Below are 20,147 nucleotides of genomic sequence, written 5' to 3' on the forward strand. Positions count from 1 at the left end.
TAAAAAAAAAATATGCACATATTGTTATATGTGGTCTTAAACCTGTAGATTAACTGCATTGTTATATAATCAACACACAACACTTATATTTCATATCCCCTAATTACAAGAACTAAAAGGCTCTTTATGTCAAATATTTGTGGCATTTCAGTAAAGATGTCTTCAATGCAACAAGCAGGCAAACTAATCAACGGAAAGGCACAAAGATGCGCAGGATGCTCCGTTTTTTTTTCTTTTGCAACCACTTCACAAAAGCACACAGCTGAAGCATCTTTACTTGTTGCACGCTTTCAAACAATGAATTCAAGTTGTAGCGCTTATGCATTTGTACAGAATATCTAGTCCCTTATGTCTATATCAGCATTTGCGTTCCTCTAAATAACAGTGATATCATACCAGGATACAACTGGAAAAGTAACACAGGATTCCCAGTACGAGTATGAGAATAGATTTAGTACACTTTAAATAATAAATGTACATGTTTAACACAAATGGAAGGTATTTAGGCCACACTGAAATATAAGAAAATAGTGGGAGTATTGAATTAAGTCATCATTTAAGTTGTGTTATATTACGGCCATGAATTAATTGTTTCAAAAATCTATTGTCAGAAGAAAGTCATTTTAATACACATAATGTTTTGTTTATTTTAACGCCAAAAACAAAAAAAAACAGAATTAAGTCTTCATTTTACAGGAAAAAAGTCAGAATTAATAATTTTACAGAATTTTTATGTCACTGAAATACCAACCTAAAAAAGGCTGTATATTGCAGGACTAATGTCAAAAATTTTGGTTAAAAAAAACTAAATAAAATTCAAATTTTATTTTATTTTTTTTCAAAAAAAACTAAATAAAATTCAAATTTTATTTTATTTTATTTTATTTTATTTATTTTTTTTACAAAAAAACTAAATAAAATTCAAATTTTATTTTATTTTTTACAAAAAAACCCTAAATAAATTAGAGCATGGTCATGAGTGAAAAAGTATTACTTAAAAAAAACACATTTCCGGCGATTTAATTAGCGATTTTTTTTACTTAGTGTACTACAAACATGTAATATTACTCCTCTTTTCAGCGTGGCCTTAATATATATTTTATGTATAATAATGCAATCTCACCATAAAGCCTGGAATGGATTATACACGATCTGGTCAGAGTGCAAAGTCCCGTCCAAAAAGCCAGTAAAATAGAATATGCTTTTACAGATGGTTGTCATGGAAACGGTGACGAGGATACTAAAACACAGATAGAAGGTTAAAAATGCGTGTGAATGTAGCGTTAATAAAGTTTAAACATAGTAAGTGTGCTTTAAACAGCACCGCCGTGACGAGTAGTCTGAAGCATCCACATTTGGTAAAAGTAGTGGTTTCCTACACGTTAGCCCTGATGGAATAAAAGGGGAAACTCCATGGGGGCTCGCTGACGAGGAGGCCGGAAGGTAGGAGAAAGCATGGATGTGGATGAAGAGGAGTAGGAGGTGGGGTCCAGGTCAGGGGAGAAGGTGCTCGTCCTCCCTGTGGAAGCTGCTAGTGGGGCACAGGAGAGGCTGGCTGGAGCAGTTTGTGCTCTGACTCTTCAGGCTCTCCGTCGACTCGGACGACCCTGGAGGAGACAGGAAGATTAAAACCGGAACGTCGCGGGCTCAGACATGGAAAAAAAGCGAACAAGAGCGGGACAGAAAAGCCTACATACCGCTGTTACTCCTCCATACCAACAGAGCAGGAGTCAGGACCTAGGACTGATGATGAGGAGGAGGAGGTGGGAAGAAGAGTGGAGGACAGCCGGGAGCGCAAGGAGAGGGAATGTTAGGAAACAGGAGGAGCAGCTCGTGCAAAGCATCCAGAAACACAGCCATTTAGTTTCAGACGGACAAAAACAGCATCAGAGTAAAGACGACAACTTGCTATCCTTCACTTCCTGTCTTCAGTCACAACACAGCAGCAACAGAACCAATGGTGGAATAGCGCTACGGTCAAACTGCTCATACAGTATTAATAGTACCAATGAGTACAGGAAGTGTAACACATTAGTCCCATGTCAACAACCAATATTATAGCGCATGCAGAGGTGCTGTATATATACTAGCTTCTAGATCAGGGGTGGGCAAACTACGGCCCGGGGGCCACATGCGGCCCACCAAGCGTTTGAATCCGGCCCGCCAGTTACTTTCAGAGTATTTCAACTTTTAACATGATGTCTTATTCAGTAAAAAAAAAAAAAGAAGTAAAATTACGTTTTGTCGTTTGAGGGAAATGAGAACATATAGCTGATAGTATGACACTTTTACAAATTTTCCCACTGAGGGACGAATAAAGGCATATCTTAATCATATAAAACAAAATTAGAGTGTAAAATAGTGTGTGTGTGTGTTAAATATATGTTCTGGCCCCCCGCACAATTTTGTTAACTCAATGCGGCCCATGAGTCAAAAAGTTTGCCCACCCCTGTTCTAGATGATGACCACTCATGATACTTCAAATGCAGCTACTGCCATCTTGTGGCGTTCACAAAAACAACATTAGGAGGTTCATTCATTCATCAATGATACAGTTAGCACAAATGAATCCCTCTCTCCAAACCTCATCATTCATTCATTCATTCATTCATTTTCTACCGCTTTTCCTCACGAGGGTCGCGGGGGGTGCTGGAGCCTATCCCAGCTGTCTTGGGGCGAGAGGCGGGGTACACCCTGGACTGGTGGCCAGCCAATCACAGGGCACATATAGACAAACAACCATTCACACTCACATTCATACCTATGGACAATTTGGAGTCGCCAATTAACCTAGCATGTTTTTGGAATGTGGGAGGAAACTGGAGTACCCGGAAAAAAAAACACGCATGCACGGGGAGAACATGCAAACTCCACACAGAGATGGCCGAGGGTGGAATTGAACTTGGGTCTCCTAGTTGTGAGGCCTGCGTGCTAACCACTCGTGCAGCCCTATTTCCACTAAATAGGATAAATAAGATCAAATACAAGTATTTTTGGAACTAGAACATAGAAAACCTGTTTACATCCTTGTTAATATGTTTTCTTACATTATTAGGTATTTTATTCTTTATTCTTTATTTACAATGTTTTGCCATTAGTGGGGCTCCTATTCATAATTATTTCACTACATTATATTAAATATATTATTTAAACATTACAATTGAAGCATTTTAAGAGTTACATCTGCCGTTATGATATTGGTGTGCACGGTCAATTCCCAGGAAACACAAGAGATGATGTGATATTAGTATTAGTATTAGTATTTGCAGTATTTCTCACCTGGCAGTGACAGCTCGCCTGGGGGGTCGCTCTCTGTTTTGGTCAAGCTGCTGTGCTCGCTACCGCAGTCCTGGAGGATATCAGCGCCGGCGTGCATCCTGTCCTCTGGAGCACCACCAGAGAGAGGTGTCATTCAAACGCACACACTTTCTTTCACACATTCTTATACACTCACCGTCATCCGGGGACAGCGAGTCGGCGACGTCCTCGGTCGCTGTGGCCTGCAAGAAGAAGAAGAAGACTCTTTATCGCTCATGTCTGCTATGCTGGTAGTTTGAAGACAAGATGGAGGAGTGAGGAGCAACGTACGTCTGTTGGGGCGGGACTGCTGGACAAAAGTGTGTGCGGCTGAGCGTCTGACATCTCGGACAACTTCTCCTCATCCTCCTCCTGGATGGGAGAAGATGGCGACCTCAGGGTGCTGGGAGAAGACATGAGAGTATTAGCGTACACAACCTTTATAGCCATTTCATTATGTTTGCTAATGAGGTCCATTTAACTCTACAAAGACGATGTGGATAGCACGCAGGCCACACAGCTAGGAGACCCCAGTTCAATCCCATCTCTGTGTGGAGTTTGCATGTTCTCCCCGTGCATGCGTGGGTTTTCTCCAGGTACTCCAGTTTCCTCCCACATTCCAAAAACATGCTAGGTTAATTGGCGACTCCAAATTGTCCATAGGTATGAATGTGAGTGTGAATGGTTGTTTGTCTATCTGTGCCCTGTGATTGGCTGGCCACCAGTCCGGGGTGTACCTCGCCTATTGCCTGAAGACAGCTGGGATAGGCTCCAGCACCACCACGACCCTCGTGAGGATAAGCCGTAGAAAATGAATGAATGAATTGTATTCTCATGGCATTGAATCCATTGCGACTGGACCCTTCAGGTTGGCTTGGACATTTCATCATCTGAACAGACTTCATCAGGTCAGAATCCTGTCCTATCTAGTCTTTATCATATCATGCTCAGGTTAGATAGGACAGCTTGATAAAGATAGTAGAAAATGAATGAATATTTAAGCATTATTAGAGCCCTCTAGACATGAAATAACACCCCTATATTAACTCTTATTACCCAAATTTGTAAATAAAATAAAATCAAACCTTTTAGGAGCTGCACGGTGTACGAGTGGTTAGCACACAGACTTCACAAATAGGAGACCCGAGTTCAATTTCACCCTCGGCCATCTCTGTGTGGAGTTTGCATGTTCTCCCCGTGCATGTGTGGGTTTTTTTCCGGGTACTCCGGTTTCCTCCCACATTCCAAAAACATGCTAGGTTAATTGGCGACTCCAAATTGTCAGCTGGGATAGGCTCCAGCATGAGGATAAGCGGTAGAAAATGAACAAATGAATGAATTATTATGTTATTGGTTTGGAGAGAGGGATTCATTTGTGCTGACTGTATCAATTAGCTACAGGGGGGTTGTAAATCATAAGAAACAGCCCCCCCCCCATATGATTCAGTGCAACCTGCAAAGCATATCCACATCATGAACATGTACCTGTCAGGCGACTTGCTGACTTTGCCCTTCTGCAGCCCGCCGTCGCTAAGATGCTCCGGGGAGCTCAGCTGCCTGCCGTCGCCCCCGACACTACCCGAGAAGTTGATGTCATCATAGAGGGGTGCAGATGGAATGGCAGGGGACACAGACCGCATGCCGTTCAGGGCCTCCAACAGCGACACAGGCTCAAAGCCGGGTGGGACGGAGTCCGAGCTCTGTGACCAGAATACAAATAAGTGCCTGGCTAAAGGAAACACAAGTACAGATGTTCTGGAAGCTGACAGAATGCTCATCGTGGTCCATCGTCTGAGCCAGAACCGGACTGAAGGAGACAGGTGAGAGCGCTCCGGGCTTTTTCCTCACAGCTCGGATCTGCAGCAAGGCCCTGAACGCTGCGTCAAGAGGAACGCGGATCCCGTTTTAGACACACACAAACATCCGCTCAACCAATGAACCATCACATCACTTACGCAGTCTGCAGATGGGACAGTTGTTCGCTTGGTACCGTAAGGTGTCGGCGCACGAGTTGCACAGGCACAAATGTCTGCAGGGCAGGATGAGGGTGTCCCGCAGGTCCGACAAACACACCACGCACTCGTTGCTGTTGTCGCTGTTCTCGTCGTCTGACGGCTGCAGGAGGGGGGAGGGGACGCAGTTAGTTTCAGACATTTTCATTCTCGCTTGTGTGCGTACCTTAGTTTCTTGGTTGTTCTTGTTCTCGATGCCATAGATCTCCTGCAGGAGGTAGCTCACACGGTCTACCTGAAGAATGAAATCGAGTTTGACAGAAATTCATGCAGTAGAAACATAAGAAAAAAAAAGACACATCTTTGCACTGGATCGTTCATGTAGTTTGGAGCTTACCATGAATCAAATTGCTTAGAATTATTTTTATAAAATGTTATTCCCCATCAAAAACACTATTTTACACTACACTAGGTTATTAATACACTATTTTAGTGTTTTATTTGTCCTGGCACATAAAGGTGTTATAAAGCTCAGGGAATAGCAGGAGGCATCAGGGTTGCCAAATTAGCAACTCTGTGGCAATATCTAGCAAGTAATCAGGCTGCAACTAACAATTATTTTCTTTGTCAGCTCATCTGAAAATTGTTGTTCCGATTAATCAACTTGGCGCCAGATAGAACAAATCAACATGATTAACAATAAACTTTGGTGGTTTAGTCTGCCACATATCAAAAAAGGGCAAAAAAGTCATTATTTTCCCAACCAAAGCTTTGTTCTGCTTATCGGGCAAAGATAAAAGGAATTCGCCGACGGGTTAATATTCCACCTACAATCCTTACTCATGGTGTCTTAAATAAAACGCTAAAAAAGTGACCAGGCAGGACGTTGCCCACTGCCGTGGTGGCCGGCGATCTCACTCCTCCCCTGTCTTAACCTTGTAAGGTGGTTGCTTCCAAGGCTTTTCAGCGTGCACACAAATTATAATTTTCTTCCTAGCATCCTCAGCGCTCAGTGCGGGATCTCTTCCCGTTTCCCAGAGTGCTTTGCTATACTGTTATTGTAAATGACGAATAAATTATATGTTTAAAGCTCACATGGTTAGTTATTTTGCATTATTTGTTAGTAGTGTTTTGTCTGGTATCTACATATTATATTGCTGTGTATTTTTCTGCATTTTATTTAAGACACCATGAGTAAGGATTGTAGGTGGAATATTAACCTGCCCACGATTTCAAGAACCTTGCACCTTCTTGGAGTAGGTCTTCATAATTAAGCAACAGCCACCTTGTAACCTAAGACAAAGCTATCACGTTACTTCGAGCTCAAAAAGTCATCCTATATCACACATTGATGCTATTGGACATTATTGCAAAAGCTCTTTACACATTATATCCATCACTTATAACCATTTAAAACCTTGTTAAAAGTTGTCATATATGATTTTGAACATTTATAACACATCATAATGCATCATAATGCCTTATGAATGCGCTCATAATTCATTATACAATTGACCTTCAAAGTAAGTGTTACCGATATTTGTTTTGCTTTTACGTAGAACTCACTTTTCGCAAATGCGTCATAACCAATTATGAAAGCATCATCACCACAAATAGATTGCAGTCCTTGGGGAAACACTCTACTAAATCATGCCCCATTCAATATTAACCTAATAATAACCTAACCTAATAATAAATCCAAAAGGCATCCAAAAAACATGAATTCCACCTACAATTTGCTTTTGCTTCAGTGGCTTCACAGAGAAACTGCCATCGACGTGCTGCAGGGAGTAAAAAGGATGAGACAAACTTACATTAGCTCATATAAAAACTTTTTACATGCTGAACTGAACACTCGGATGCATACGTACTCGTTCAAAGGCTGCCAAAAGAACGTGAGCGTGTCCGAGGCAATCTTGAACAAAACAACATGTGATTGTTACTCCTACTGTTAATAACAAGCGTGTTTGCATGTTATCATTTCTGTTCACAACCTACCATCACCTTCATCCACCACCGCTTGGATCACCATGGGAAACACTCCTCGGTCCAGGTCAAAGTTCAGCTTTGAGGAACAAAAAAAACATAAAATATTTAAATTGTTATATTACGTGTAAGGGAATGACGGATGCTAATACTCACGTCTTCCTCTTTCCATTCGCTGAAGTCTATTTTGAAAGACGGCATGGAGAACTGCTGGCTGACACCCCTCTTGTAGTGGACCGTCTCCGAGGCCATTGTTGGATCCTTGGGGCTGTACCTTCACACGGGGGGGCAAGGGTTGTTTAGTCACATATTCTATTATTCTTCACTTTTTCCTTTGCTCGCATCCCATCATATGCTGCAGTATCCATGGCAACTGATGGTTGCTAAGGACGCACCAAGTCTATTCTAGTCTTGGTGCTCTGAAGCTTTCCACTGGGGATCCACATCATAGTTACAACTGTTTGATGTTGCTGTGTCCATCCATTAATGATGTGTCCTTTGAGTGAAGTGAGTAATTTAAATGAAAATATTCTTACACAGCCATCCCATTGGAGAACTCTTCAAAAGCCTGGCAGTAGAGAGTGATGGCCACCCGAGCGTCAGCGTCAAAGGTGAACTCCACCCCGTACTGGACTTTGGGTTTGCCGCCCTCCTCCACCGGAGCATCCGAGTCATCTTTGTATCTGCAGACCACAAAGTTTGACATGGTCATCATGGTCAAATAGTCATTAAAATGTCCTGACTTACCTGACCAAACGCAATGAGTCCTTCCGAATGTTGACCAGACTTCTCAGGGTTTTCACCGGCTCGTGGGGTGCAGGAGTGACATAAGGGAACTAGTAGGAGACAAGTAATTATTGATAACGATCTGAAATGCTCACTCTTAAAGGAAAAGAAACATCAGTTCACCTGCACAGGTCTGTTTCCCAGAAAATTCAAATCCATGTTCTCCCCGAAAAGGTATCCCTCAGGATGCGGCGTGTCAAACTTCTCTCCTCCCATGAAGAAATGACTGGCAAAATAATTTCCTGCAAGAGGAATGGAGGCAAATATTACTGCAGCAACTAACTAACTATCCACACATCACTCCAATTACTTCAATCCTCATGAATATACCCCAAATTGTACCATAATCATAACTCTACCTGACACTCATGTTAGTGTCCAGTCTCATATCGCGAGAAGTTGACATCTTTAAATCCCCCAGAGTTAAGATGTTGACATCCTGCTTGTATACTACGTTCACACTAATTACCCGAACTGACATACCTCAAAGTTCGTGTCTACTTCGTTATATGACATAAAATACCGACGACTTACCTGACTTCGGCGGAAAACGATATGCCGAGTTAGCTTGGATGTCGATATCCTCAACGCCAGCGATTCTGCGACTCAGGATGGAGCCCATCTTCTTCCTCCGCCGCCTAGCAATACCTTAGTTAGCAGCCAAGACGACCGATGACGCGTCACCGGCAACGACTAACAATAGCACCCAAGCAACGCTCACGTTAGAATGTAGGCAGAGTTGACAATAAACCGTACAATTTAATCCGACGTCGCCATTTTTGTTGACTACCAAATACGAACAAGAAACCGAAGGAGCTCTTGTTTTGCCAGGGAGATGCTAACGCTAGCAAAGGAACGCGGTCTGATTGGGTGTCCCTGAGCACTTCCTGATATTTGGGGGCGTTCGCTTTGTGGAAGCGCGCAATCCGCTGGGATAGCGTTACGGAAAGAGTCAGTGGGAGGTCAGGCAGGGGCGTGGTCGGGTGTGTGTTGGTTTTATTAAACCACTGATCAGGACAACAAATAATTCAACCCCAATAGTGACTGACTTTACAGTGGTATGGTCAATTTGTGAGAAACATATTTTGATTGTGAGTATGCTGCCCCCCAGCGGCTACAATTTGAAACGGCAATAACACAAGTCCCCGTTTGGCATTTGAACACTACACACAGTGCTTTGAAACGAAACGTTGATTTAGATCCATACCTTTGTTTTTTGTGTGTATTTTTGGAATTACGTATTAAACGTCACATGACCTAAGCTTCGTGGTCGGTTTATACACAATAAAGTCGTGTTAGTAATCTTTGGACGCATTGGTGCATTAGTATTGATGTTTTGTAATTTCTAAAGACTATTCTATTAGCAGGCATTTAGATTTTCAAATGTATATTTGATCTATATTAGCATTTTTACGCCATTATGATGTGTAAATCCGTTTAGCGGACATCGAATGTCGTCAGGAGAGCAGCTAACCAAGGACACTAAAAATAAGGATATTGCAACTAAGAAGCCACTTCCATAGTGTGCAGTGAGCAGGTTTGGCCGCCATGACGGTAAGCAGAATGCAGACGCATTGCACTATAAATTTGTACTCGGCACATGTGTGATAAAAAAAATTGTACATTTATCACGCTTCTTTGGGTGATTAGTTGAATTGATGACAAATAAGTCAGTGATGATGATGATGATGATGATGATGATTTAGGATATAGCCTGTCAACTTTATTAATCTAATTAATGTTGCACTGTGTAAAAACTGCCTGTTAACTATCCACAAGTAAGATTATTTTATATGTTGATTGTTAAGCGTTGGTAACACTGTAAGGAAGGAAAAAGTACAATAAACAAGGAAAAAGTTATTTCGTACTGCTGCTCAGGTTATTATTGACATCATATCTACACTTCTGCAATACAATGGATTTTTGCTCATTTCTAAATATACTATATAATTATTCTGTTTAGTAAATAAAGTTCATTCATTTCATCAAAGTATCATGGCGGATTTTCTGCTTCATGGAGTACTACACTCTGTTGAGTGCATTTCAAAGCATTTCATATCCTGGTCTCTTGAGAGTCCTTGTTGCTAACTTCATCCGCGGACCCAACTACAGACGCAGATATCGAGGTATTACCTGTCAAAATAACCAGTATATTTTTATACTTTATTAAGCGGTCACATTCCATCACTTTGTTCTCTGTGGTTCGTCATTCTATTCAATTCTATTCTTATTCCCCACCCCTGTTGTTGTGTTTATAATGGAGGCGCTAGCTTGCTAACGCGCACGGCTAACGTTAGCAAACAAGCTGTATGATACCGTATATAGTATTGTGATGGATAAATAACAACCGTGTGGTTATTAAGTTGTTATTTTGTCTCTCAGTCACAAGCTAATAGTAATATAAGAGTCTGTGGTTGCGAGACCCCGAGCTGTCAGTCACGAGCCGTTGTTGCTACGGCGATACAAATATGTAATAATTAATATCAGTGTTTAACGCGCGTTATTTTGATTTATATCGTTAACGGTTATTTTCCTCCCCAATGGTCTATGTTACGTAAAGCAGTTACCAGGGGCTGCTTGTGCCCATAAAGCCTTGAGCTGGATAATCTGAGAGGAAGGATTTAAATTAAACATTGCTTTGCTTTGCTTGCTTGCTAGCTTGGAGGAAGCGTCGTAAAATGGGCCAAAAACCCTATGACGTTTTGAATGTAATTTCCCACCTGTATCAATTTGTGATTGAACATCCAAGATGGGATAAACATGCTGTACATACACTATATAATATGTAATAAAGAACCTGCTATGCTAACTTCAATTATGTTTAAATATTAAATCAATTACATTAGAATTACATTTAGCTGTAAGTGACGTAATACTTTTTTTTTTTTAGGTTGTTTGATCCTGAAGGTCACAAGTGTGTTCTCGGTGGAGCTTTACGCCCGACACCTCCCATTCTCGTCCAGTTTACCAGGCCAGTATGTCCAGTGATCCTCCTCCTCCGTACCCTGGAGGTCCCAGCGCTCCTCTCATTGAGGAAAAGAATGGACAACCAGGTACTGGTACAATTAATCTCGAAAATATGAATGTAATAGAAACTTTTTACATAATCTTTTGGGTTTTAGCTCCTGTAAGAACAGCGCCCCTGCAAGGACAGCCTTTACCTCCAGACTATGGCCCGCCTCCTTATGAGGGCCCGCATCCGGGGTTCCTCCCGCCACATGTTCCTGGAGAGGGTCCCATGCCGATGCCAATGCCGATGCCTATGCCCCCGCCACCTCAAGGTGAATCAATTCCTAAAATGTTTATATATTTGTTCCAATGAATTCATTGGGGGAAAAAATGCTGACTTCAGTTATTTGTTTTCATTAAAGGTGCCGCTTACCCTCCGCCGCCACCCGGCCATTACCCCCACCCGATGCCGGGACAGATGGGCCCAGGACCCGGCCCCTTTGTTCACATGGGGGGCCACACGGCGACCGTCATGGCTCCACCGGGCGCCGCCACTACCGTGACCGTGCTGCAGGGCGAAATGTTCCAGACGTCGCCGGTGCAGACGGTGTGTCCGCACTGCCAGCAGGCCATCGTCACGCGCATCTCGCACGACGTGGGCCTCATGAACACGCTCTTCTGCCTCTTCTGCTTCTTCGTGGGGTGAGACAATCAGGAAAAGACCCTGAGATAAAAAAAAAACAGACATGAATGATAATATCTTTGTTTTTTTCAGGTGTGATCTGGGCTGCTGCTTGATTCCCTGTCTGATCGACGACCTCAAGGATGTGACACACACCTGCCCTTACTGTAAGGGCTACATCTACACATACAAGCGTATATGCTAACCCCCAACATGCACACCCACACTCACAGCTCCCCCTGCTGGTAGTGACAGGCTTTTCACCCTTACTTTTTGCACCGTGTCACCACTGTATGTTTGTCTTCACATATGCAGTTAATATGTTGTATATATCTTCCGCCTCATACATTCATGCAAAGGTCAGGTTGCTTTTTATTTTCCAAGTGAAGGCTTGTTACAATGTTACACATGTGAGTGAAGAAAACCGTCGGCAAACAAACTGGTCACTTTAAGTCTCACTATGAAGCAAGCTGGGGTTTATTGGTTTGTTTTTACATTTAATTTCTTTAATATTTATGTAGAATATTTTATTCTTTCTTTTAACAAGATTATATTGAAAACTGTGAACATTTGTGACTTTGATCCTGAATAATCTTTTTCACAATCCCTTGTTAACGTCTGTCTACATATTTGGTAATTTTCGACTCATTTTGTTTGATTATTGTTCCAGGCTTCATTCAGTATGCACAGAGTGAATTACAGTTGGGGTGTTCTTTGTTTCTGCTCATTTGTTCCTGATGTACTTTGAAAAAAGCCAACATTTGCACTTTTAAGGACAAATATCCCTCCTGATACATTATAAAGCCTGCCTCCTCATCAGTCATTGTAGTCTTGTCTTGTCTTTTTTTTTTTTTACAAGGGGAAGCCACAAAGTTCCTGTGTACCAGCAAAGACAGGTTTTGGCATTTAATCTGATCTCACTGTAGATTGTATCCTAACTGTAGGCTGAATGTTTTGTCTCCGCCGCAGTAATTAAGAATGTTGGGGAACAAGTTTATTGATTATCTGTCATTAGTCCCCCCTTTTTTGTACCTACCTTGATCACAAGCATGACAGATACAAAAGTCTGCAATTAACATAATCACTAAAATAGGCTTTTACATGCAATTATTCAAATAAAACAATTATTCATAAACAGCATGCCCCATTGTCTAGCTCACTAAAATGCAGAGCCAAAATAACAGCATAAGCACCGTGACTTAATGTGTTTGAGTTGCTAAGATGTACAAAAAAAAGCATTAAGGTTTTTACAACTGTTGTGGTGGGGAGGTAAATGCCAATCTGGATTGCTCTCTAAATGTCTGTGATATGTATAACTATGTAAGTTAAATTTTGTTTTGACAGTTGTATACAGGTACTATTTTATCAATAAAAGTCTGTACATCAGTTTTTGCTGACACTTCATTGTCATTTTGAAGGCACTGTGTGTTTAAGTATTAGAGAAATATTAAGTAAATGTACAATAAACATAATAGAAAACAACGGCAACACAGTCGACGCATTAATCTCTCCATCTGTGGCCACATTGGGCGTTGCAGCATTTGTAGAAAGTGGTCATCGGTTCATCTGCAGATCGTGTCTGAATCTGCATGAAATACGCCCGAGGATGCTCACACTTGGGACAGGTTTCTGTAAAAACAATATGGGTATATTACAGTATCAAATCTACAGTATTTGACAGCACATTATACTGTTATATTTTGAAATGACTCCACATATTGTTTTGATGGCAACTCACCTGCAGTAGAATCCACGTTTTCCCAAGCAGCAGCTCCACCCAGGACATCATCCACTTCCTTCAACTTGGGATATTTTCTGTTATTTACCTGCAGACCACAAAAGGGTGTCAGAATTGATGTGGTTTTAATAAAATGTAGTATACTACGTGTGTGGACGTACCTTTCTGGTGACGTTATGTACATAGGGACATGTGTTACAAGCAAACCTCAGACATTTCTGGCCTTCTTCGACGATCAAAACGTTCCCGCAGGTTGGACAAAAAAGAAGCATATTTTATATTTACGTCTAAATTGGATTTGAAAGCTCGATATATGTGTAATATCACACCCAAAATAAGCTTAGGCTGACTGCAGAAACAAAACCGAAGCAATACCGGAAGAAGGCATTGAGTTGTGTTACTCCGTTAATAACTCGACGAGAAACGGGGAGTCGGAACACATATTTTCTCTGCCGTTTTGTAAAACGCTTGACTTTATTATGACGTTTAAATCTACTCACAAACAGTAGCTACATATGCAGGTGAGTTACTAAAGAAAGTCGTGTTTGCTATATTCCAATAAGGTTAATGAGATTTATGATAAAAAGAATCACTCTGGTTAGACATAATGTTAGACGTAATGAGTAAATGTTTTATTGAAATTATTATTATTACTGCTATTATTATTATCATCATCACCAGGACACTTGGCCTAACAATGAGGTACTCAAAATATACTCGAGGTTTACTCAATGATGCTGTATGCCACTATATTACAGAAAACTACAAACAAATCATTTAATTGTGGTAAAGATTAATCTATGGTTGTTACCGTTATTATTACACACATTTTAAACATTTCTTTCATATCTGAGTCAATTTATTAATGGGAACGTCATTTCCTGTTGTTCTCTGACTTCCGTCCGTTTCGCGCATGTTCCGGCCTCTTTACAACTCGGGTGGCAAAGATGGCGGATGCACAAGTATGTTCGAGAAAACGGCCTGGTTTTCTTAATCAACTTATTTACGTGTAGTCAAACACAGTAGCTTAAATTGTTGTCGTTAACATTATTATATGGCTCCCATAAATCATTCTGTGTGTTTTTTTAACAGAACAGTTGCGGTTTAGATCACTAATATATAGTCGAGTTGTACACCCTCGTGTGACGCTAGCGTGGCTAGCTGAATGCTAACGTGGCTAACTTAGCCTCCTCTGCACATTGTTTCCGTATCTCATTTTTATTTATTCTTTTCAGCTTTTAGCACGTCTGAGTTGTCAATAATATGTACGAATGATTTATCAAAACTTGGCTATGCAGTGCGGATTGCAATACAGTACGGGTGCTATGTAGCGTTGTCGCTAATTCATTAAAAATTGTTTACCCCCTCTTTTGCAGACCGAGAGGGCTTATCAGAAACAGCCCACCATCTTCCAGAACAAAAAGCGTGTTCTGGTCGCAGATGGGGGCAAGGAGAGCAAAGAAAAGATTCCCCGTTACCACAAAAGTGTCGGGCTAGGCTTCAAAACCCCAAGAGAGGTAAATATTTAAATGTTCTAAAATCTATAAGCTGCAGATGATTTATTATCACGATGGTCTTCCAAACCTACACGGTTCTGACGATAATGCCTTCTTTGGCTTTGCTGATGCAGCTATAGAAAGTTTCATTAGTCGTTGGATTTGAAAAGCAAGCAAACTAATATATGTATATTTTTCCCCAGGCTATCGAAGGCACTTACATTGACAAGAAATGCCCCTTCACCGGAAATGTCTCCATCCGTGGCCGAATCCTCTCCGGTAAGTTTTAAATGCAGGAACGCCCACCCACCCACGTGGAATTTGTGACCATTGCACTCAACGTACAAATGATGTATATCACGATGGTCTTCCAAGCCTACGAGGCTGTGACGACAATGCCAGATGGCAAAACTGATGTGACAGTATTCCTCTGAAGTACAATATCGTTTAGTTTCCTGTGTAACATTTTTATGTGTGGTGTGCAGGTGTGGTGACTAAAATGAAGATGCAGAGGACCATCGTCATCAGACGCGACTACCTGCATTACATCCGCAAATACAACCGCTTTGAGAAGAGGCACAAGAACCTGTCTGTGCATCTGTCACCATGCTTCAGGTAAATACAGCTAGTCATAATTGACCTGCATTGTTTGCATTACTAATTTACAGCAATCTTTTACCGATGGTTTGCAAGTGATTATTTTTCTCACGATGGTCTTCCAAGCTGTAAGCTTTGACGACATCGCCTTATGGCAAAACTGATGCAACCTCATTCACTCACCCATCCACTGTCCATGAATTACACTCATCATTGCCTAAAACGTCTGTCATCCTGCCATCTACAGGGATGTCTCCGTTGGAGACATCGTGACTGTCGGAGAATGCCGACCGCTCAGCAAGACTGTGAGGTTCAACGTCCTCAAAGTCACAAAGGCTGCTGGAGCCAAGAAGCAGTTTCAAAAGTTTTAGGAGACAGGTGGCTCTCAAATAAATGCGACTCTTGTTTAAATGATTATCTTGTCTTATTTTTTTCCCAGCCTCATTCTACCTCACCCTGATCACTTCAGCCTATTCAAGACTAATTGCATTAAAGCAGTGATTCTCTACTGGTGTGGGGTTTTTTTGCCCCGATTTCTTGGAATGCACCTCGTGTTGGTGCTATTCACTTGCTACTCTAGCATGGAGAGTGTGGTTATTAGCCTTAGCCTTTAACCTCGATTACACTTAACATTCGTGTCCATGTGCACTGCACATGGATTCTACTCCCCAGGTTCAACACAGCACTTTGTGTTCAATTCATTTTTGAATTTGTGAATAAAACTGTTAAAATACGCATGAAAGTTGGTCTGTGCTGGCACACCTTTTGCACTACCTATATTGGTCAGTTGAGAATCACTGCATCAAAGTAAATTCGAAAGGTTCCAAAATGGGGAAAAGCCAAAAAAGAAACACGGGCTCAGATCAAATCATTTCATACATGTGAGTTGACCTCCTGTCTCACAGAAAACTGGTAAAATAGCATCAGCCACTGCTGTTAATATATGTGCTAATTGAGTTGGTTTATCGTTCAATCTAAATTCATTCAGCGTCCCATTTGCCTCAGTCAATCTAATTTGTTACTCCTAGATTGTGCCGTTAAATTGATATTTTGTGCTTTGATACCGCTTTCCAAACATTGTTTTTAGAACATGGACTTGTTTCCATGCAAGATGTATTGGTTAATATGCGGCATTAAATCTGTAAGAAACCGGGCCTCGGCGGTGAGAGCGCCCAATCCTAACCACTACACCTTGCCTTATACCACTATATTACAAAAATAGAAACAAAGCATTGTAATTGTGGTTGACATTAGTTATTACCATTAATATTACACACATTTTATACATTTATTTCATGTCTCCGTCGTGTTAATTAACTTTATGGTGACGTCATTTCCGGTTGATATCTTAGTTCCACCGGTCTCGCGCATGTTCCGGCCTCTTTACAACTCGGCTGGCAAAGACGTCGGATGCACAAGTATGTACCAGAAAACGGCCTGTTTTTTAAATCAAGTTATTTACCGGTAGTCAAACACAGGAGCTTAAATTGTTGTCGTAAACATTATGTGGCTTCTACAAAACCACCCTGAGTGTTTTTTAATAGTGGAGTTGCGGTTTAGATAGCGACTATGTAGTCGAGCTGTACACCCTCGTGTGACGCCAACGTGGTTAGCTTACTCTCCTGTTTGTGCACGTGGTTTCCGTGTGACATTTTACTGAAATTGTTCTTTTCAGCATTTAGCACGTCTGCATTGTCAATAGTATACGAATGATTTATCCAAACTTGGCTATGTTTTGCAATGCGGATTGCAGTACAGTACGTGTGCAATTTAGCGTTGTCGCTAATTCATTCTAAATTGTTCTCCCCACCCTCCTTTTGCAGACCAAGATGGCTTATCAAACAGCCCACCATCTTCCAGAACAAAAATCATGTTCTGGTCACGGATGGGGGCAAGGAGAGCAAAAACATATTCCCCATTACAAGTGTCGGGCTGGGCTTCAAAACCCCAAGAGGTAAATATTTCAATGTTCTTAAATCTACAAGGCTGCAGATGATTTATTATCACGATGGTCTTCCAAACCTACATGGTTCTGACGATAATGCCTTCTTTGGCTTAGTTGATGCAGCCATACAGTTCAATTAGTTTTTAGATATGAAAAGCAAGCAAACTAATATTTTTTTTTCCAGATGCTGAGGACCATCGTCATCAGGCGACTACCTGCATTACATCTGCAAATACAACCATTTAAGAGGCACAAGAACCTGTCTGCATCTGTCACCATGCTTCAGGTAAATACAGCTAGTCATAATTGACCTGCATTGTTTGCATTACTAATTTACAGCAATCTTTTACCGATGGTTTGCAAGTGATTATTTTTCTCACGATGGTCTTCCAAGCTGTAAGCTTTGACGACATCGCCTTATGGCAAAACTGATGCAACCTCATTCACTCACCCATCCACGTCCTCCGTTACTCAGCATTGCTTAAACGTCTGTCACCGTATCATTTTATTTGTTCTTTTCAGCATTTAGCAAGTCTGAGTTATCGATGGCATGTATGACGATTTATCAAAACTTGGCTATGCTCTGCAATGCGGATTGTAGTACAGTACGGGTGCTATTTAGCATTGTCTCTAATTCTAAATTGTTTACCCCCCTCTTTACAGACCGAGGCGGCTTATCAAACAGCCACCATTTTCCAGAACAAAATGTGTTCTGGTCGCAGGTGGGGCGCAAGGACCGTAAAAAAGATTGCCCGGGCGAGGCTTCAAAACCCCAAGAGGTAAATATTTAAATGTTCGTAAATCTACAAGGCTGCAGATTTATCACGATGGTTTTCCAAACCTACATGGTTCTGACGATATTGCCTTCTTTGGCTTTGCTTGCTTTTCAAATCCAACGACTAATGAAACTGTCTATAGCTGCATCAGCTAACTAATGTATGTATTTTTCCCCAGGCTATCGAAGGCACTTTGACAAGAGTGACCGAATTCTCTCAGGTCAGTTTTAAATGCAGGAACGCTCACCCATGTGGAATGTTTCACCATTGCACTAAACGTACAAATGATGTATATCACGATGGTCTTCCAAGCCTACTAGGCTGTGACGACAATGCCAGATGGCAAAACTGATGTGACAGTATTCCTCTTAAATACAATATCGTTTAGTTTCCTGTGTAACATTTTGTGTGCATGCAGGTGTGACAAATGAAGATGCAGAGGACCATCGTCATCAGACGCGACTACCTGCATCACAGCTTTAAGAGTCACAAGAACCTGTCTGTGCATCTGTCACCATGCTTCAGGTAAATACAGCTAGTCATAATTGACCTGCATTGTTTGCATGACTAATTTACAACAATCTTTTACCGATGGTTTGCAAGTGATTATTTTTCTCACGATGGTCTTCCAAGCTGTAAGCTTTGACGACATCGCCTTATGGCAAAACTGATGCAACCTCATTCACTCACCCATCCACTGTCCTCCATCATGAATTAAACGCAACATTGCTTAAACGTCTGTCATCCTGTCATCTACAGGGATGTCTCAGTCAGACATTGACTGTCGGAGAATGCCGACCGCTCAGCAAGACCGTGAGGTTCAACGTCCTCAGTCACAAAGGCTGCTGGAGCAAAGAAGCAGTTTCAAAGGTTTTAGGAGACAGGTGGCTCCCAAATAAATGTGACTCTTGTTTAAATGATTATCTCGTCTTAATTTTTGCCCAGCCTCATTCTACCTCACCCTGATCACTTCAGCCTATTTAAGACCAATAGCATTAAAGCAGTGATTCTCAACTGGTGTGTGGGGGTCTTTGCCAAAAAAATGTATTGACCCGATTTCTTGGAAAATACCTCGTGTTGGTGCTATTCACTTGCTGCTCTACCATAGTATGTGGTTATTAGTGATTATAGCTTGAGTGGCAGGAGGACGGTGTATGGACTTATTGTGCCAGCTGTCTGACACAAGATGGCTGCATATCTGCTGGAGACCAGTGCAGCATATAGTGAAAGCTCACCTTATGCTTGGAATTCTGCATGACCATACTGGAAGGTGTTTCATATGATCTATTGACCCATGGTGCGAGGTGGTCTATTCAAAAGTGCACTGACTTGAGTTCTAACTTATTACACTTCACATTTGGGTCCATGTGCACTGCAAGTGATCTGATTCTCAGATTTACCACATCACTTTTTCTGCAATGCATTTTTGAATTTGTGAATAAAAACGTTGTATGCATGAAAGTTGGCCTGTGCTGGCACACCTTATTTTGCACTACCTAGATTGGCCAGTTGAGAATCACTGCATTATAGATGGGCTCTTAAAACAAAATCATAGATGAGTTGACCTCATGCCTCACAGAAAACTGGTAAAATAGCATCAGTGAGTGCTGTTAAACTGATTTGTGCTAATTGTATTAATCACTCAATCTAAATTGATTTAGCGTCCCATTTGCTTCACTCATTCGTTAGTGCTGGATTGTGCCATTAAATTGATATACCGTGCTTTAATGCCGACCAGTCTATAGGTGCTTATGCATATCGATACATTGTTTCAGCAGCGTTAAATCTATAAAATGGTTCCCTGACCGGGAATCGAACCCGGGCCGCGGCACCGCCGAATCCTAACCACTAGACCACCAGGGAAGTTAGGTGATGGTAGACGAGATTTCGATAAGGAACTTCCCGACTCCGACTTCTGCGATACGAAAGTTATTGATTCTACT

At 41.5% G+C, this 20,147-nt stretch overlaps 4 protein-coding genes and 7 non-coding genes across 15 annotated transcripts in view; 9 read left to right on the forward strand and 2 right to left on the reverse strand.

The window, feature by feature from the left end:
• The window catches only part of mgrn1b (mahogunin, ring finger 1b), an 11,509-nt gene extending 231 nt beyond the window's left edge, over window positions 1-11,278 (reverse strand). The window contains exons 1-17 of one of the 2 annotated variants that reach the window (XM_058048696.1): window positions 8,556-11,277; window positions 8,145-8,263; window positions 7,983-8,071; window positions 7,772-7,918; window positions 7,392-7,509; window positions 7,248-7,314; window positions 7,121-7,164; window positions 6,979-7,030; window positions 5,476-5,540; window positions 5,253-5,412; window positions 5,065-5,174; window positions 4,783-4,997; window positions 3,589-3,700; window positions 3,455-3,500; window positions 3,280-3,384; window positions 1,698-1,743; window positions 1-1,607 (exon numbers count right to left, since the gene is read on the reverse strand). The exon at window positions 1-1,607 is cut by the window's left edge and continues 231 nt beyond it. In XM_058048696.1, coding sequence (XP_057904679.1) covers window positions 1,703-1,743; window positions 3,280-3,384; window positions 3,455-3,500; window positions 3,589-3,700; window positions 4,783-4,997; window positions 5,065-5,174; window positions 5,253-5,412; window positions 5,476-5,540; window positions 6,979-7,030; window positions 7,121-7,164; window positions 7,248-7,314; window positions 7,392-7,509; window positions 7,772-7,918; window positions 7,983-8,071; window positions 8,145-8,263; window positions 8,556-8,643 — 1,578 coding nt within the window. In that variant the 5' untranslated portion in view covers window positions 8,644-11,277 and the 3' untranslated portion in view covers window positions 1-1,607; window positions 1,698-1,702. Of the gene's footprint in view, window positions 1,608-1,697; window positions 1,744-3,279; window positions 3,385-3,454; window positions 3,501-3,588; window positions 3,701-4,782; window positions 4,998-5,064; window positions 5,175-5,252; window positions 5,413-5,475; window positions 5,541-6,978; window positions 7,031-7,120; window positions 7,165-7,247; window positions 7,315-7,391; window positions 7,510-7,771; window positions 7,919-7,982; window positions 8,072-8,144; window positions 8,264-8,555 lie in introns of both variants that reach the window. The other variant, XM_058048695.1, reaches the window with a different exon arrangement.
• On the forward strand, window positions 10,018-13,049 carry cdip1 (cell death-inducing p53 target 1). 4 transcript variants are annotated; one of them, XM_058048698.1, is made up of 5 exons: window positions 10,018-10,147; window positions 10,912-11,074; window positions 11,144-11,302; window positions 11,393-11,672; window positions 11,746-13,048. In XM_058048698.1, the coding sequence occupies exons 2-5, from the start codon at window positions 10,999-11,001 to the stop codon at window positions 11,855-11,857; spliced, it is 627 nt and encodes a 208-aa protein (XP_057904681.1). In that variant the 5' UTR covers window positions 10,018-10,147; window positions 10,912-10,998; the 3' UTR covers window positions 11,858-13,048. The 4 variants fall into 4 exon arrangements, with proteins under 4 accessions (XP_057904681.1, XP_057904684.1, XP_057904683.1 ...); XM_058048701.1 differs by lacking the exon at window positions 10,018-10,147 and adding an exon at window positions 10,169-10,222 and having other exon boundaries at window positions 11,746-13,049; XM_058048700.1 differs by lacking the exon at window positions 10,018-10,147 and adding an exon at window positions 10,342-10,491 and having other exon boundaries at window positions 11,746-13,049.
• Window positions 12,007-13,808, reverse strand: polr3k (polymerase (RNA) III (DNA directed) polypeptide K). The gene is made up of 3 exons (XM_058048703.1): window positions 13,552-13,808; window positions 13,391-13,478; window positions 12,007-13,281 (listed from the first exon to the last, which is right to left on the reverse strand). Exons 1-3 carry the CDS (start codon window positions 13,660-13,662, stop codon window positions 13,154-13,156), a joined length of 327 nt encoding a protein of 108 aa, XP_057904686.1. The 5' UTR covers window positions 13,663-13,808; the 3' UTR covers window positions 12,007-13,153.
• Window positions 13,809-14,282: 474 nt separating this feature from the next.
• Window positions 14,283-15,898, forward strand: rps11 (ribosomal protein S11). The gene is made up of 5 exons (XM_058048702.1): window positions 14,283-14,352; window positions 14,767-14,907; window positions 15,090-15,165; window positions 15,372-15,501; window positions 15,731-15,898. Exons 1-5 carry the CDS (start codon window positions 14,338-14,340, stop codon window positions 15,852-15,854), a joined length of 486 nt encoding a protein of 161 aa, XP_057904685.1. The 5' UTR covers window positions 14,283-14,337; the 3' UTR covers window positions 15,855-15,898.
• Window positions 14,940-15,024, forward strand: LOC131103865 (small nucleolar RNA SNORD35). The gene has a single exon (XR_009119701.1). It is a non-coding gene; the product is annotated as a small nucleolar RNA SNORD35 (small nucleolar RNA).
• Window positions 15,229-15,310, forward strand: LOC131103861 (small nucleolar RNA SNORD35). The gene has a single exon (XR_009119697.1). It is a non-coding gene; the product is annotated as a small nucleolar RNA SNORD35 (small nucleolar RNA).
• Window positions 15,574-15,656, forward strand: LOC131103862 (small nucleolar RNA SNORD35). The gene has a single exon (XR_009119698.1). It is a non-coding gene; the product is annotated as a small nucleolar RNA SNORD35 (small nucleolar RNA).
• A 1,572-nt stretch (window positions 15,899-17,470) lies between the features above and the next one.
• On the forward strand, window positions 17,471-17,555 carry LOC131103866 (small nucleolar RNA SNORD35). The gene has a single exon (XR_009119702.1). It is a non-coding gene; the product is annotated as a small nucleolar RNA SNORD35 (small nucleolar RNA).
• Window positions 17,556-17,786: 231 nt separating this feature from the next.
• LOC131103863 (small nucleolar RNA SNORD35) lies at window positions 17,787-17,869 on the forward strand. Its single transcript, XR_009119699.1, has one exon. It is a non-coding gene; the product is annotated as a small nucleolar RNA SNORD35 (small nucleolar RNA).
• Window positions 17,870-18,483: 614 nt separating this feature from the next.
• Window positions 18,484-18,565, forward strand: LOC131103879 (small nucleolar RNA SNORD35). Its single transcript, XR_009119715.1, has one exon. It is a non-coding gene; the product is annotated as a small nucleolar RNA SNORD35 (small nucleolar RNA).
• A 236-nt stretch (window positions 18,566-18,801) lies between these two features.
• Window positions 18,802-18,884, forward strand: LOC131103864 (small nucleolar RNA SNORD35). The gene has a single exon (XR_009119700.1). It is a non-coding gene; the product is annotated as a small nucleolar RNA SNORD35 (small nucleolar RNA).
• The last annotated feature ends 1,263 nt before the right edge of the window (window positions 18,885-20,147 follow it).

This window comes from Doryrhamphus excisus, chromosome 15, assembly GCF_030265055.1.
Source record: "Doryrhamphus excisus isolate RoL2022-K1 chromosome 15, RoL_Dexc_1.0, whole genome shotgun sequence".
Classification (NCBI taxonomy): domain Eukaryota; kingdom Metazoa; phylum Chordata; class Actinopteri; order Syngnathiformes; family Syngnathidae; genus Doryrhamphus; species Doryrhamphus excisus.

What these genes read in the sequence shown, in the direction of transcription:
- polr3k (XM_058048703.1), bottom strand. Translation starts at nt 13,662, where the DNA reads ATGCTTCTTTTTTGTCCAACCTGCGGGAACGTTTTGATCGTCGAAGAA. An exon ending in TACATAACGTCACCAGAAAG is followed by an intron (nt 13,479 to 13,551) that starts GTACGTCCACAC and finishes TGTGGTCTGCAG; the next exon opens with GTAAATAACAGAAAATATCC. An exon ending in AAACGTGGATTCTACTGCAG is followed by an intron (nt 13,282 to 13,390) that starts GTGAGTTGCCAT and finishes TTGTTTTTACAG; the next exon opens with AAACCTGTCCCAAGTGTGAG.
- rps11 (XM_058048702.1), top strand. An exon ending in CCGTGGCCGAATCCTCTCCG is followed by an intron (nt 15,166 to 15,371) that starts GTAAGTTTTAAA and finishes TGTGGTGTGCAG; the next exon opens with GTGTGGTGACTAAAATGAAG. An exon ending in CATCTGTCACCATGCTTCAG is followed by an intron (nt 15,502 to 15,730) that starts GTAAATACAGCT and finishes TGCCATCTACAG; the next exon opens with GGATGTCTCCGTTGGAGACA.
- cdip1 (XM_058048698.1), top strand. Translation starts at nt 10,999, where the DNA reads ATGTCCAGTGATCCTCCTCCTCCGTACCCTGGAGGTCCCAGCGCTCCT. An exon ending in GGAAAAGAATGGACAACCAG is followed by an intron (nt 11,075 to 11,143) that starts GTACTGGTACAA and finishes TTTGGGTTTTAG; the next exon opens with CTCCTGTAAGAACAGCGCCC. An exon ending in TATGCCCCCGCCACCTCAAG is followed by an intron (nt 11,303 to 11,392) that starts GTGAATCAATTC and finishes TTTTCATTAAAG; the next exon opens with GTGCCGCTTACCCTCCGCCG.